Genomic DNA, 15113 nt, shown 5'->3' with positions numbered 1-15113 from the left:
AGATATTATTAGCAACATTTAGAGAACTTAGGCATTTATGGTACTCATCTTTGCAGGGGAAATGGATTTTCATCACGCTTTAGTAAATATTTTCTGCAGATACTCTATTAATAACGTAAATAGCACACATTTGGAACAGGAAAAGTTCTTTTTTTAATCCAGATCATACTGGCAGAACCTTATATAAACATGCTTCAAAAGAAATGTATAGAAGACTAAATATTGCCTACATGCTGTTGTAATTTTTCTTACACTTAAGTTGGTTCATGCTCTCAATAATATACGATCTGCTTTTCTCTATCTCCTCCAAGGCAGAGTAAGTAATACAGGGTCAGGGAAGTGCAGGGAGGAGAAGGACAGGGTCCCTGGTTAGGGCTCCACCCCCGGCAAGTGCCCCCAGACCTAGGTGAGGACAAGCATTTCTGTTTTCATGCCCAAATGTTGCATTTCCCAAGACCACCCTGGCTTGCCACGCCCCCATCCTGTGGCTATAAAACCCCCCGAGACCCTAGTGGGAGGAGAGACGAGCGACTGGACATCCAGAGGAACACACTGGTACAAAAGCACACTGACAGGCGCCGGCAGAGGCCGGCAGGTCATCGACAGGAAGAACGATGTGGAGTTTGGCCAGAAGGAAGTTAAGAAAATAACTCCACTTACAATAGTGCCCCCCAAATACATAGGAATAAACTATACAAACGAGAAAGACTTGTATACTGAAAACTGCAAAATGGTGCTGAAGGAAATTAAAGAAGCCACAAGGAAATGGAAATAAATCCCGTGTTCATGGCTTGGAAGACTTAATATTGTTAAGATGTTCATACTACCCAAAATGATCTATATATTCAATGCAATCCCTATCAAAATCCCAATGATATCTTTTTCAAAAATAGAAAAGTTCATCCTAAAATCCATATGGAAATTCAAGGAACCCCTGAATAGCCAATATAATTGTGAAAAGAAACCAAGTTAGAGGTCTGACACTTCTTGATTTCCAAACTTACTACAAAGCTACTGTAATCAAGGCAGTGTGGGCTGGGCATACTGGCTCATGCCTATAATCTCAGCACTTTGGGAGACTGAGGCAGGCAGCTTGCTTGAGCCCAGGAGCTCAAGACCAGCCTGGGCAACATAGTGAGATCCTGTTGCTACAAAACATAAAAAACATTTGCTGTGAGTGGTGGCGGTAGATGCCTGTAGTCCCAGCTACTAGGGAGGTCAAGGCGGGAGGATGGCTTGAGCCCAGGAGGTCAAGGCTCCAGTGAGCTATGATTGAACCACTGTACTCCAGCCTGGGTGATACCCTGTCTCAAAAACAAAATGAAACAAAAAACCAGTGTGGTACTAGCATAAAGACTAACGCATAGGCCAGTGGAATAGACCAGGAATAAGCCCTTGCATATATGTCAAATGATTCTCAAGAATGGTGTCAAGACTGTTCAGTGCAGAAAGAACAGTCTTCTCAATAAAACTGTATTGGGAAAACTAGACATCCACTTGCAACAGAATGAAGTTAGATCCTTACCTTATACTATGCACAAAAACGAACTCAAAGTAGATTAAAGACCTAAACATAAGAGCTAAAACTATAAAACTCTTACAAGGAAACATAGGAAAAAGGCTTCATAACATTGTATTTGTCAATGATTTCTTGTATATGATACCAAAAGCACAGACAACAAAATAAGAAATGAATAAATTGGACTTCATCAGAATTAAAAACTTTGTGCATCAAAGGACACTATCAACAGAATGAAAAGGCAACCCACAAAATGGGAGAAAGTATTTGCAAGTTATACATCAGATAAGGGATTAATATCCAGAATATATTGAAAATTCCTATAACTAAACAATAGAAAAGAGAAACATCCCAATTAAAAAATGGGCAAAGGACTTGAATAGACATTTCTCCAAAGAAGATATACAGCTAGCCAATAAGCACGTGAACATGAAAAGATGTTCAACGGCATCAATCACTAGCGAAATGCAGATCAAAACCACAGTGAAATACCACTGCACACCCAGTAGGATGGCTATTATCAAAACAAAACAACCAGAAAATAGTAAGCATTGGCTAGGACGTGGGGAAACTGGAACCCTTATGCACTACCGGTGGGAATGGAAAACGGTGCAGTCATTATGGAAAAGAGTATGGTGGTTCCTCAAAAAATTTAAAATTAAATTATCATATGATCCAGCAATTTCGCTTATAGGCATACACGCCAAAGAATTGAAAGCAGGGACTTGAAGGGTATTTGTACATTCATGTTCATAGCAGCATTAGTCACAATAGCCAAATGGTGGGAGTAACCCAAATATCCATTAATGGATGAATGGATAAACAGTATGTGTACATACATATAATGGAATATTAATTAGCCTTAAAGAGAAAGGAAATGCTGACACTACAACAAGCTAAGTGAAATAAAGCAGACACAGAAAAAACAATTACACTTACATAAGACACCTAGATAGTTAAACTCATAGATACAGAAAATAGAATAGCAGTTGCCAGGGTCTGGGAGGAGGGGAGAATAGGCAGCTATTGCTTAATGGGTACAGAGTTTCAGTTTGGGAAGATGAAAAGAGTTCTGGGGATGGATGATGGTAGTGGTAAACAACAATGTGAATGCAGTTAACACCACTGAACTGCACACTTAAAAATGACTAACATGGTGAATTTTATGTTTATGTGTATGTTACGTCTATTTTACCACAATAAAAAATATTAACTGCAAAAGTGTTTTGGGGAGATATGACAGTTGCAGGAAAATGGTAGAGCTGTAAAAATGCTTCAAAATAATGCACATTTAAGCTTAGGAGAGGCACAGTGGCTCACGCCTATAATCCCAGCACTCTGAGAGGCTGAGGCAGGAGGATTTCTTGAGCCCAGGAGTTCAAGACCAGCCATGGCAACATGGCAAGAATCTGTCTCTACAAAAAAATTTAAAAAATTAGCCAGGCATGGTGGTACACGCCTGTAGTCCCAACTACTTGGGGGGCTGAGGCAGGAGGATGACTTGAGCCCAGGAGGTCAAAGCTGCAGTGAGTCATGAAGGCACCACTACACTCCAGTCTGGGCAACAGAGTGAGACACTGCCTCAAAAACAAATGAAAGTAAAATAAACTTAGGAGAAAATGAGATATTGCAGAATTTCTCACTTTTGGCAAAATTCACAAAGTTGAACGCCATTTGGGTTATTTTGTACCAATATTCCATGGCTGATTGATTCAAAATTTAGACATACATGGATTTAGCCAATTATCCATTATACTTTTGGAACTCAACTTTTGCATTCATGCTTTGTCTGGAAGCAAAGTGGCCAGGCCTGAAAAAATTTTGTAACAACCAGCAAGCAAATACGAATTTGTTACTCAACAATAAGGATCTGTTTTTCTTCCCCTCTTATTCCACAAAGTGTTAAAAGTCTTAGACCAGGAGCAGTTGCCTGATCACAAAAGAAATAAGTAATTTGTAGCAGGTGGTTCTAATTGTGCCCATCAAACCTGTCATTCCATTGTGCAGAAGAGTGGAAAATCAATTAGCAACTACAAGCTTGGGTACTGAAGAGTGACAGGAGTGTCTTAACTCCAACAGGAAATCAGTAATGGAAGAAAATGATTACCATGGCCATTAGTGGACACTCCTGGATCTGAGAGACTTTCTGTCTACTGCCAAACCTTCTCAGACAAAAGATGCTGTTTGCAAAAATTCCAATGTGTATTGTGAATAGAAAGTAGTACAGTGTGGACCCTTGTTTCCTCCCTGATGGGGTCTGCATGATTAAAAATCAAGAGCATGGGTCCTTCCTTTCTTCAACTCGTGAGTCCTGTGTTGGAGTCGCTGCTTTGAATGTAGACATGTTTGGGGGTAGCATAAGTATATGTTAACTGACTTGGACAGATGACACATCCCTGTTCATCTGTATTCCCTCAGGGCTTGACTGGTGACCAGGCAGCACACCAGCACAGGGCAATCTGGACAGGCCTAGGAGGCCAAGACTGGGATTAAAAACAGACTTCCTATGCCATAGTTCTGCTTTAGAGCTGGGCCTGGCATGAGCGCTGGCTACAGACTACAGTTTACCAGAGAAAACATTTAAAAGTATTCACAACATAGCCTTGTATCCAGTTTTGGGGAAAATGAAACAGATTTTTTTCCCCAGATACTTTCTGTCATTTGTATGAGGTCCCCAAAGGGTTCATAGAATGTGAAGCATTTGTTCTAATAGATTTCTGCCTTAGCTTGGGCCACTTTGGTGCTATGGGTTATCTGTAATGTCACTGTGAGTTTATCCATTTATTGTGCTATTCTACCTTCTTCACTTATTTCTAGTGTCTATGTTCTATCTCTTCAGCTGCTGGGTTTCAGAAAGCACTGGACAATAATAGCATGCCTTTTATTTCTTGTGTGTAGCATGTCAGCGTTTAATACGGGGCCTCTCAAAAAATAGGTACTCAAAAAATAATTTTCTAATAAACTCTTGGCTATTAATTTTTTGTGCGGCCAGGTAACATATGAAAAATAATTAACACAGTGCCAGGTATGTGGCAGGCACTCAATGAACATTAAACAAACAAACAAAAAAGAATAAGACATAAAAACCAGGTGAAACAATTAGACTTATTTTCTTTGGTAAAAAACATAATGAAATTGTAATTAACAAAAGAGCATATAGCTTCATTGGTCAGGCTCCTGTAAAGTCCAATGTTGACTCACTGACTGGAGGACTTCCAACCCAAGGTGTTCTTGGAACCTTTTGGGTGAGTTAATAAATTGATAAAGGCTTTCTTCTGCCTGTTAGCCAAACCTGGGGGGAGAAAGGTAAAACTAAAAACAATGCTGAAATAGATCAAAGGTAGTGCTATATTTTGATGGGAGGATCTCCTGAAAGTAAAATGTTTCGCCAGGTGATTTAGTCTGCCAAATGCTATCAATCCATTTGAGTGTGTGTGTATGTGTGTTTTTGTGTGTGTGTGTGTGTATGTGTGTGTGTATGCATGCCTGTGCATTGTTTGGAACAGAAGTTAGGTAAGAAGGCAAGAAAGTAAGAGGGTAAGAGGAGGAAGGACATACTGGCAGCTTTGGATGTTGACTTCCAATGTGGGAGGAGCAGAGAAATTATACAGAAATTCCTCTACAAATTAGACTTACATGGGAAGGGTCTCTAGGTAAAACCAGTTGTCCTATTTGCTGGTATTCAGTGAATATTTTTAAAGGCAATGGCCCAGGCAAATATGCAAGTGACTTGCTTTGCAGGTGTAGTTTCCTGTGGCACCACTGGAGTTCTACCCTGCTTCTGTCTTCCCCAGGAGGAATGGGTCTCCCAGGTGTTCCAGCCCCCACTGTCCTCCTAGCATCGATAGTGATATGAGGTCACCTTTGCTCTTGGTACTTTTATCTCCTACAGGTATTATGCATCGGTAGCATGCTGCAGATTGTATGGAGTGTAAAAAGGGCACAGTCTCTGTGCCAGCATCAGGAAGGCATATGTGCACAGAGAAATCTCAATCTAAATAAAATAGACAGAAGAAGTGACGGTGAGGGATTTGAATATCCTCTACATATTATAGTTTCTTTTCTGCTAAAAACACCCTGATACAACTCACATACATTACATTTAAAAAATACTTGTTAAGTAATATGTTTTGGCTGAGCACAGTGGCTCATACCTGTAATCCCGGCATTTTGGGACGCTGAGGCAGGTGGATCACTTGAGGTCAGGAGTTCAGACCAGCCTGGCCAACATGGTGAAACCCTGTCTCTACTAAAAATACAAAAATTAGCAGGGCGTGGTGGCGGGTGCCTGTAATCCCAGCTACTCATGGGGCTGAAGCAGGAGAATTGCTTGAATACGGGAAGTGGAGGTTGCAGTGAGCTGAGATTGCGCCACTGCACTCCAGCCTGGGCAACAGAGCAAGATTCTGTCTCAAAAAAATGAAATAAAATAAAATAAAATAAATAATGTGTTTCTCTTCCAGTATAAGCAGTTAGAAGATAAAATCTAAAAACATCTGAATATATTAGAAAAGCTGGATAATTAATAAATCTTCATGGAAAGTAAAGGTCACCTTAAATTTTACTATTTATTACTCAAAAACCAATTCTGGAATAACACAGTATAATTTAAATTCATCTCAATAAATAATTTAAATAATTTTGTACTTTGATGTATAGCACGATTTAGATTTTGATGAGTTATGATTGTAGCTAGATTTTATCATTCCAAGGGCCCTCATGTCAAAGCCGTCTTGTTTCTGTTAAAAAAAAATTAATTTACCTGTTTGTAATGGTTACAAGTGCAGGAGGACAGTAATAACCACTGGAAGCTTGGTCAAAGCTTCGAAGGACTGTGTCAGTTTTATAACAGAATCCACCATGTCTCTCCCATCCCTTAAAAAGAATCAAAGGGAAATTAAGGACACAATCTGATTTAGTTAAATACCAAGAGATATTTTTGCATACTCTTTTACCACCTACATGACTGTCTTCTCTTACTCCTTTAAAACTCCTTGAATTTTTGTCTTGATATTTTTATATTTATTCTATCTGGTAACACCATTAACTACAGCCACTTCTACATTTATTTGATTTATTATCTTAAAACCTAAAATTTTTAATTTACTTAAAATATAAAACCTTAAAAGTAAATGAAAATAAAGGGCACTCATTCAAGATCTCTGCCTCTCTCTCTCTCTCTTTCTCTATCTCTCTCTGTCTCTCTCTTTTTCTCTCTCCCCCCCCTCTCTCCCCCAACCCTCTCTCTCCTACTTACAGTATTTCATATAAATGGCCCTGACAGGAGGGTAGAAATTAAGTGTTGGCTCTAGGATCAGGATGCGTGGGTTTGAATTCTGGCTCCACTACTGTGCAACCTTGTTTAATATCTTAGTTTTTTCATCTATACAATGAGGATAATAATAGTATTTATGGGGCTGTTCTGAGAATCAGAGAAGGACAATGCAGATAGAGATTTCAGAATTGAACAGAGGGGAAAGAGAACATGAACAAAGAGAATATATATCTAGATAATATAGATTTTTCCAACTTTCATATTGATTATTTCATGTTATCCCACTGAGATTCATTGAGATTAGGGACTTGGATAAAGTCAAACTAGTGGATCAGCTGGGCCTGAAACCCAATTCTGGCACAGTCCAGGATGGTCTTGTTTGGAGCATAATGCTTCCAAATAGAAAATGGCCAATATATGTATTTTTTCTTTTTTTTTCTGTAAAGATTATTCCTAAATTAACTGGCTCACCTTTTAGAGGGGAAGAAAGTAAGCTTCGGCACTCAGACAAAAATGACAAACATGCAGGTCTACGTCTTAACCCTGGAAACAATGAAGGGTGGCTCTATTCTTTGAAATTATGCAGTACAGTCTATGGCCATACCACCCTGAACGTGCCCGATCTCATCAGAAATCATACAGTATGAAAGACATACATTCATTAGTCCTCTATATTTAAACTGAGCTATTTTAGTTCTTTTTTCCCAATATTATGATCACATGATTTTTATCTATTTTAATTTATTCACCAGTTTTAAAACACTCTTCATTTTATGCTATGCCAATACTTGCCAGCTTTTGATCAGTCATAACATCATTTCTCATAAATTTCTTGGAAAAGATTTTGGTCTTGCGGTAAATTAAAGAAAACCTTAATTTAGAAATCAGCAGGCCGGGCGCGGTGGCTCAAGCCTGTAATCCCAGCACTTTGGGAGGCCGAGATGGGCGGATCACGAGGTCAGGAGATCGAGACCATCCTGGCTAACACTGTGAAACCCCGTCTCTACTAAAAAATACAAAAAACTGGCCGGGCGCGGTGGCTCAAGCCTGTAATCCCAGCACTTTGGGAGGCCGAGACGGTGGATCGCGAGGTCAGGAGATCGAGACCATCCTGGCTAACACGGCGAAACCCCGTCTCTACTAAAAAATAGAAAAAACTAGCCGGGCGAGTTGGCGGGCGCCTGTAGTCCCAGCTACTCGGGAGGCTGAGGCAGGAGAATGGCGTAAACCCGGGAGGCGGAGCTTGCAGTGAGCTGAGATCCGGCCACTGCACTCCAGCCTGGGCGACTGCGAGACTCCGTCTCAAAAAAAAAAAAAAAAAAAAAAATTACAAAAAACTAGCCGGGCGAGGTGGCGGGCGCCCGTAGTCCCAGCTACTCCGGAGGCTGAGGCAGGAGAATGGCGTGAACCCGGGAGGCGGAGCTTGCAGTGAGCTGAGATCCGGCCACTGCACTCCAGCCCCTGCGACAGAGTGAGACTCCGTCTCAAAAAAAAAAAAAAAAAAGAATCAGCTATGTTAGTTCAAACATATCATTAACTGAGGTGGTAAGCACAGGAGCTCCCACATCCAGCCATCTAGGATCTGCTCTGAACTCACTCTCTTTCACCTCTATTCCCAGTCTTCTCTCTGTGAGTAACTGACAGCTCCATACAGCTCCTTCAGGCATCTCTCCAGGATAGGAGCAGGGATGTTAGACTGCTCCCGTACTTGGAAGGACAGGGAGAAGGAGGCTGGCAATTTGACCTTTCTGATAATGCATTTCTTCTTCGTTAGAAGTTTTTAGATCATAGGCTGCTTAGCAAAGCAAACAAACAAAAAAATCCAGTAACTGAACAGGCTCAAGAAAAGGGAGGGAAAAATAGATCTGGCATAGAATAATCAGAAAAACAGACTTGTTACTTCAAGGCTTTGTCCACACAATAAATGCGGGAAGGATAACTGATTATATCAGTTAACCCTTTGTACACTAGGTGCTATTTCATTTCTAAATGAAAGGATGGTGGTGACAAGACTGAAGGAATTGCTCATATTGTCCAATCCCAAAAAAGTGACTCAGAAGGAAAAACAAATCACTTTTTTTGCTTTGAAATTATCAAGATTGATTTTACAAATTGATTTTTCAAGTGCAGACTGTTTAGAGAATTGCATTGAAGCAACGTTCTAAGAAAGAGAAAACTTTCAAAACCATATTCATAGACTGATGCATAATAAAATTAATGGAAATTTCCTCACAAAGCTAGAGAACTGGCTATGAACTCAGAAACTTTAAATACTGCTAATGCTGGCTGGAAGGGAAGCAAAGACTAAAAGTTTGAATAGAACATCAGTTCTGTTTCTGCAGTGTAAAAAGTTAATTGTCCTTTCAACAAAAATAAAACACGCTGAGTTTCCTGGGAAGCCACAGTAAGACAAATACCCCCACCCTCGCCCCTGCCCCCTCTTCAATATTTCAGATCAGGTAGAGATTAATCAGATATCAGCTATAATTCAGAAATTGTAATCATTAGATAAAATGGTGACATGTCAGCTATGGCACATCTATTATCCAGCTAGAGTATGAAGAGTAGTTCACATGTTTAGACATTGATTAATGAATAAAATGAAGATTCTAAGGGGATGGGTCATTGTTCAATTGCAACACAAATAATTGGACAGAAAAGAAAATAATTAAAGCATAGTTGCATAAAAACCAGGTCTGGAAAACTGTTGAGACTGATACAGCATAGTTCACTCTGACTCAGAGGAACACAATTGTTTTCTGACATCTCACTTGAAAACTAGGAAAACCATAGGTCAGGCACAGTGGCTCAAACCTGTAATCCCAGCACTTTGGGAGGCCAAGGAGGTAGATCACTTGAGGTCAGGAGTTCGAGACCAGTCTGGCCAGCATGGCAAAATCCTGTCTCTGCTAAAAATACAAAAATTAGCCAGGCATAGTGGCGCATACTTGTAGTCCCAGCTACTCGGGAGACTGAGGCACGAGAATTGCTTGAGCCTAGAAGATAGAAATTCAGTGAGCCAAGATCGTGCCACTGCACTCTAGCCTGGGTGACAGAGCAAGACTCTATCTCAAAAAAAAAAAAAGAAAGAAAGAAAGAAAGAAAACTAGGAAAATCAAGTGTGAGACAGGGCATCACATAGACAGGATAGTCACTGTACAGATGCTTGTATCAGGACCATTTACATTTTTAATCTCAAAAGAAAAGCAATCTCGTGTAGAAGATAGCAAGACAATGTTTCTCAGGACAAAAAGAAAAGAGGAAAGGAAAGAAGCGGGGTTGGGAGAGAGAGAGAGCAAGAGAGGAGAGAGAGAGAGAGGAGAAAGAGAAATTCACTTCAAATTGAGGGTGGAATTGATATCTAGCTATGAAGTTCCTGTACCTAAATTGCAATGTTAACAGCACTTACCTCTTGACATCCTGATTCAGCATCAGAGAGGACATGGCCTGCTTTTTTACAAATGTAAAAAAGTGTTTCTTCACAATTTTTGACTTTCCAGTGTCCCTCCTACGGAGAAAAATGTTACAAGAGAATGAATACACTCTGTGCTGATGCTGGTGGGGCATAGCAATTCTTACAAATAAAAATATGATGAATAATGTGCTCCCACATGGGATAATGTTTCAGGCAGCACCCCACTTTGTCATGGAAAGGGTTCACACTTTCTCTAGGGATGGGAGGCCCCTCTCTTCAGCATGAGTTCCAAGGTGTTCAATCTATAACTGGGTGGGCGGGAGAGAGGAAGCAACTATCAACAACTGGTGCTTCTTGATAGCTGCCATGTGTTGGCTTAATGCAGGGCGATTTTCATATATTATCTCAACGTTCCAGTGAGGTAGGGATTATTATTTCCGTTTTAAAGGTTAGAGTTAGCATTTTACATGGTCCTAGAGTCAGTAAAAATTGGAGCTAGGATTAATACAAAGGTCAGCCTGTCTTCCATTAAGCTGGTCTCAATTTTTCTGTGAAAAGATGGGATAGAGCCACGGTTCTCAATCTCGAGTATGCTCCAGAAGCACCTGGAGGGCTAACTGAAACCTAGCTGACTGGGCTGCATACCCAGTGTCTCATTCAGTAGGTCTGGTGGGACTTGAGAATTGGCATTCCTAACAAGCTTTCAGGTGGTGTTAATGCTGTTGGTCTGGGGGTCATACTGTGTGAACCACTGGGATGAAGCCATCCTCCTGACCAAGTGAGAGTGCCGATACCTCTCTTCAACCAATTCTAAGTGTTACATTAAATGCTTTGCTGCTTTCATGTCTCTACCTGATGCTGGGGAAATTCCTGGAAGCCACCATGAAGCACCCTAGGTAATACTGGCATAGATGAAATTCACATTCACCCTTCAATGATCCCTCCATCAGGAATTCGAACAGCACCACCCCATCTCCTCTTTATATGCTAGACAGATACCTTCATGTTTTTCTCTAATCCTATTGAAGGCTACTCTCAGATCTTTCATTAATAATGATATAATAACTGCTAACAGATTAAAATTTTATCTTCCTGTAGGATTTTTTTAAATAACACAAATCAGAACCTTAGACTAAAGTTACAGAATTCAAATTCCAGGTGGTATTTCACACATCTAGAATTTTAGGGGAATGTGGAGTCCTTCCATGACCCTTAGAAAAATACAATATCCAGGGCTGACACCTTCATCTGTAAGAGGAGCCCTGCATCGCTCCCCCAGGGAGTCTTCTAGCAAACCATACAGTTACAGGATAGTGTCAGGCATTCTGTAGTTAAGAACTGTTAGATGAATGGAAGAACAAATGAATTGTTTCCTAGGCTCTCATATTCAAATTTGTGTCAACTGTGATTTGTTAACTTGTTAATTATAATAATTATATTCATACTGAGTTCTACTCCGCGGAAATAAATGTTATTTTTTCCACATCTACTATTCAAGGAGCTTCTGAGTTGCCAGAAAAGGGGCCACAAAATATTACACTTATGGCAGCATTGTCCTGACATGTCCAATACTATTAATACCTATCCTCAATCTCTTAAACTCTTAAAAAATAATCTCTGTCCAAATATTGGCTCCTGTTCTGTAAACTTGCAGAGCAACATACCCATGCCTGTCAATAAGAAATGATCACCTAAATTATATCAAAACTAATGAACCAATAAATCAGCAGATACTGTGGAATAAACTGTGGTGGGCCAGGCGCGGTGGCCCACACCAGTAATTTCAACACTTTGGGAGGCCAAGGAGGGGAGAGTCCAGGAGTTTGAGACCAGCATGGGCAACATGAAACCCCACCTCTACTAAAAATACAAAAATTAGCCAGGCGTGGTGGTGCAGGCCTGTAATCCCAGCTACTCAGGAGGCTGAGGCATGAGAATCGCTTGAATCCGGGAAGTGGAGGTTGCAGTGAGCTGAGATCGCACTACTGCACTCCAGCCTGGGTGACAGAGTGAGACTCTGTCTCAAAAACAAACAAACAAACAAACAAAACATTGTGGTGGATTTCAGCACAGCTAGACCCAAGACAAACATTGAGAGGTATTGTTTCTCCTTCTTCATATGGGGCTAAGAGACAGGGCCTTAGTATGTATAATTGTTACTGCTCTGTACAATTGTAATTGTCTGTGCTAGCATTAAAAGATGAAACCATGAAACATGTCACAAAAGTTAAGTGCTCAGAAATGCTTCCTGTTTGGCTGGCATAATTACTTTGTCAAGCCATGTCAGTAACATTTAATAAACTGCCTCTTGGGGGAACTTGACAGAGTATCTCGGTGGTTAGAAGAATAAGGGCATCTACCAAGTCCCAACAACCTCCTAAAACTCAGCCAGTGTATTCAGCAGCTATCTTGATCAAAGAGATTAAGTCTGTTTTAGGCATACTAAACTGTTCAAATGGCTTGGGATTAAACTAATTCTGTATAATCAGATGTTTTAGATAAATGAGAGACTAGAACATAGGGATGAATGTGATGTTCAGACTACTGGGACCACTCCATCCACATGAGGAAAAGAGCAAGATTTGCCACTGATCCATAATTTTCAAAGAGGTTACACATACTGTTTAAATCCTTTTGTGTGAATAAGATAAAGGAGCTTAAAAACCATCACTCTCCAGAGTAATCTTCCATCCCTCAGTTCTTCCCCTCATCTTCATCACGGCAGTCAATGGCACCACCATCCACCAAAATCGTGGTTGCTCAAGCCAAAAGCCGACCTCTCTCCCACCCCAACATCTAACTTAGCAACACCTCCTGTTCTCCAAAACACACTTGGATCTGTCCACTTCTCTTCACAGTCACTACCCTAATTCAACTCTGGTGTAGCCTCCACACTGGCTTTTCTGCTTCCATTTTTATCCCTCTCCTAACCATTTTCTGTGTAGCAGCCACAGTTAATTTTAAAATGTAAATCAGATCATGCCATTTGTTTCCTTGAAGCACTTTATTGATTACTATACCACAGTCTAGAAACCTGGCATTTTAGAATTCCTACTGCCCATCTCTTACGACCTCCTCACCACTGGTCTCCTTTTTGATAATTCAGCATAGCAAGTCTTGGTCTGTCTTTGGGCCTTTGCACTTGCTACCCTCTGCGTGTTCTGCTTAGAATATTCTTCCCCTTTCTCTCTGAGAGTTTTTTTTTTAAGTCCAAGCTTAAATGTCAACTTTTCAGAAATGCTTTCTGTGACTATCTTGTCCTTCCCCAACCCAAGCTTTTCACTATCATGTCACATATTTCCTTGGAGCAATCATTGCAACTATAATTACCATGTTTTTTCTGTGTGTACTTGTTTACTCTCTAACATGGAAGGCCCATGAGGAGCAGGGACTGTGCCTGTCTTGGTCTCTGCCATAGCCCAAGGCTCCAGCATAGGTGGCCTTCAGTACAAGACCAATAAAGTGAGCACTGAACAAATGAATCGACTTACAGACTGCTCTGCTGAGACACACAGCTGGCTTCTATTTGGAAAAATTTGGGGCTCAAGTGTGTGCCAGTTAGTAAAGATGACTGAAGAGTCATTAGACCATTCAAAGGAAACTGGAATTTTATTGCTGCTCAAACCAATCCATGTTTCTGATGCATTTTCTGTAAGAGATAAATGTAAATTACTTACGGGATCCTATTATTTGCAAAGGAGATAACACCCTGGAGTTACTACCAAAATATACCACTTCACATGTGATTTCTTCTTTATTTCTTTGCATAATCAAATCTGTTTAAGTCTTGGCATAAAATGTCTGTTTAAATGTTTTCCCCTCTCTCCTATGGTTTGAGTGTTTGTCCCCTCCAAAATTCAGGTTGAAACTTAATCCCCAATGTGGCAGTATTGAGGGGAGCCTCTAAGGGTTGAGTGGGTCATGAAGGCTCTGCCCTGATGAATGGATTAAAGGGTTAATGGATTAACTAGTTCTCATGGGAATGGTACTGGTGGCTTTATAAGAAGAAGAAGAGAGACCTGAGTTAGCACACTTAGGCCCCTCTCCATGTGATGCCCTGTGCCACCATGGGACTCTGCAGAGAATCCCCACCAGCAAGGACACCCTCTTCAGATGTGGTCCTTTGACCTTGAACTTCCCAGCCTCCATAACTGTAGGAAATAAAGTTCTTTTCTTTATAAATTACTCAGTTTCTTTGCATTCTATTATAATCAATAGAAAATGGACTAAGACACCCCCATAATATCCAGATCTGCTTGATAAAGGCCTTATGAGTGAGGCAGAGTGTGAGCCAAAGCCAATGCAACAACAAAGCCTAAGCAAGTTGGATTCCTGGGGCTCTGGTTTCTGCTAGAACCGTGTATGTACGTTAAGTAGATCTGAAAAGTCTGGTTTTGCTTCTGCCTAGAGAAAGGAAAAATAGGAAGACCCACTGGATTATGAAAAGGGCATGAAACAAACAAACTTTTAATGATAGTCTAGCTTAAAGATAAGTTGTTTTTTTTTTTCCCCCAAGAGATGTTGGTGAGGATGCAAAAAAAGGAACACTTATACATTTTTGGTGGGAATGTAAATTAGCACAACCTTTATGGAAAACAGTATGGGGATTACTCAAAGAACTAAACATAGAACTACCATTCAATCCAGCAATCCCACTACTGGATATATACCCAAAGGGAAAAAAATCATATCAAAAAGACACCTGTACTCATATGTTTATCACAGCATTATTCACAATAGCAAAGATGGAATCATGTAAGTATCCATCAGAGGAGGGCTGGATAAACAAAATATGTTTATATATATATATATATATGCGCACACACACACACATATATACACACATATATACACATATATATATGCATATATATATACACACACACACACATCATGGAATACTA

At 40.3% G+C, this 15113-nt stretch overlaps 1 protein-coding gene across 5 annotated transcripts in view; it reads right to left on the bottom strand.

Moving 5' to 3' along the window:
- Nucleotides 1–15113, bottom strand: part of PLA2R1 (phospholipase A2 receptor 1) — a 140524-nt gene that overhangs the window by 83321 nt on the left and 42090 nt on the right. For all 5 annotated transcript variants that reach the window (XM_033231336.1, XM_033231338.1, XM_033231335.1 and 2 more), the window contains exons 8-10: nucleotides 13701–13858; nucleotides 10204–10302; nucleotides 6282–6394 (exon numbers count right to left, since the gene is read on the bottom strand). In XM_033231336.1, the coding sequence (XP_033087227.1) occupies nucleotides 6282–6394; nucleotides 10204–10302; nucleotides 13701–13858 (370 nt within the window). The remainder of the gene's footprint in view (nucleotides 1–6281; nucleotides 6395–10203; nucleotides 10303–13700; nucleotides 13859–15113) is intronic.

The sequence above is a fragment of the Trachypithecus francoisi genome, unplaced genomic scaffold, assembly GCF_009764315.1.
Source record: "Trachypithecus francoisi isolate TF-2019V2 unplaced genomic scaffold, Tfra_2.0 Lachesis_group13, whole genome shotgun sequence".
In the NCBI taxonomy this organism is placed as follows: Eukaryota; Metazoa; Chordata; class Mammalia; order Primates; family Cercopithecidae; genus Trachypithecus; species Trachypithecus francoisi.
The sequence above is the reverse complement of the archived record's forward strand: the minus strand, read 5'-3'. Positions and strand labels throughout refer to the sequence as shown.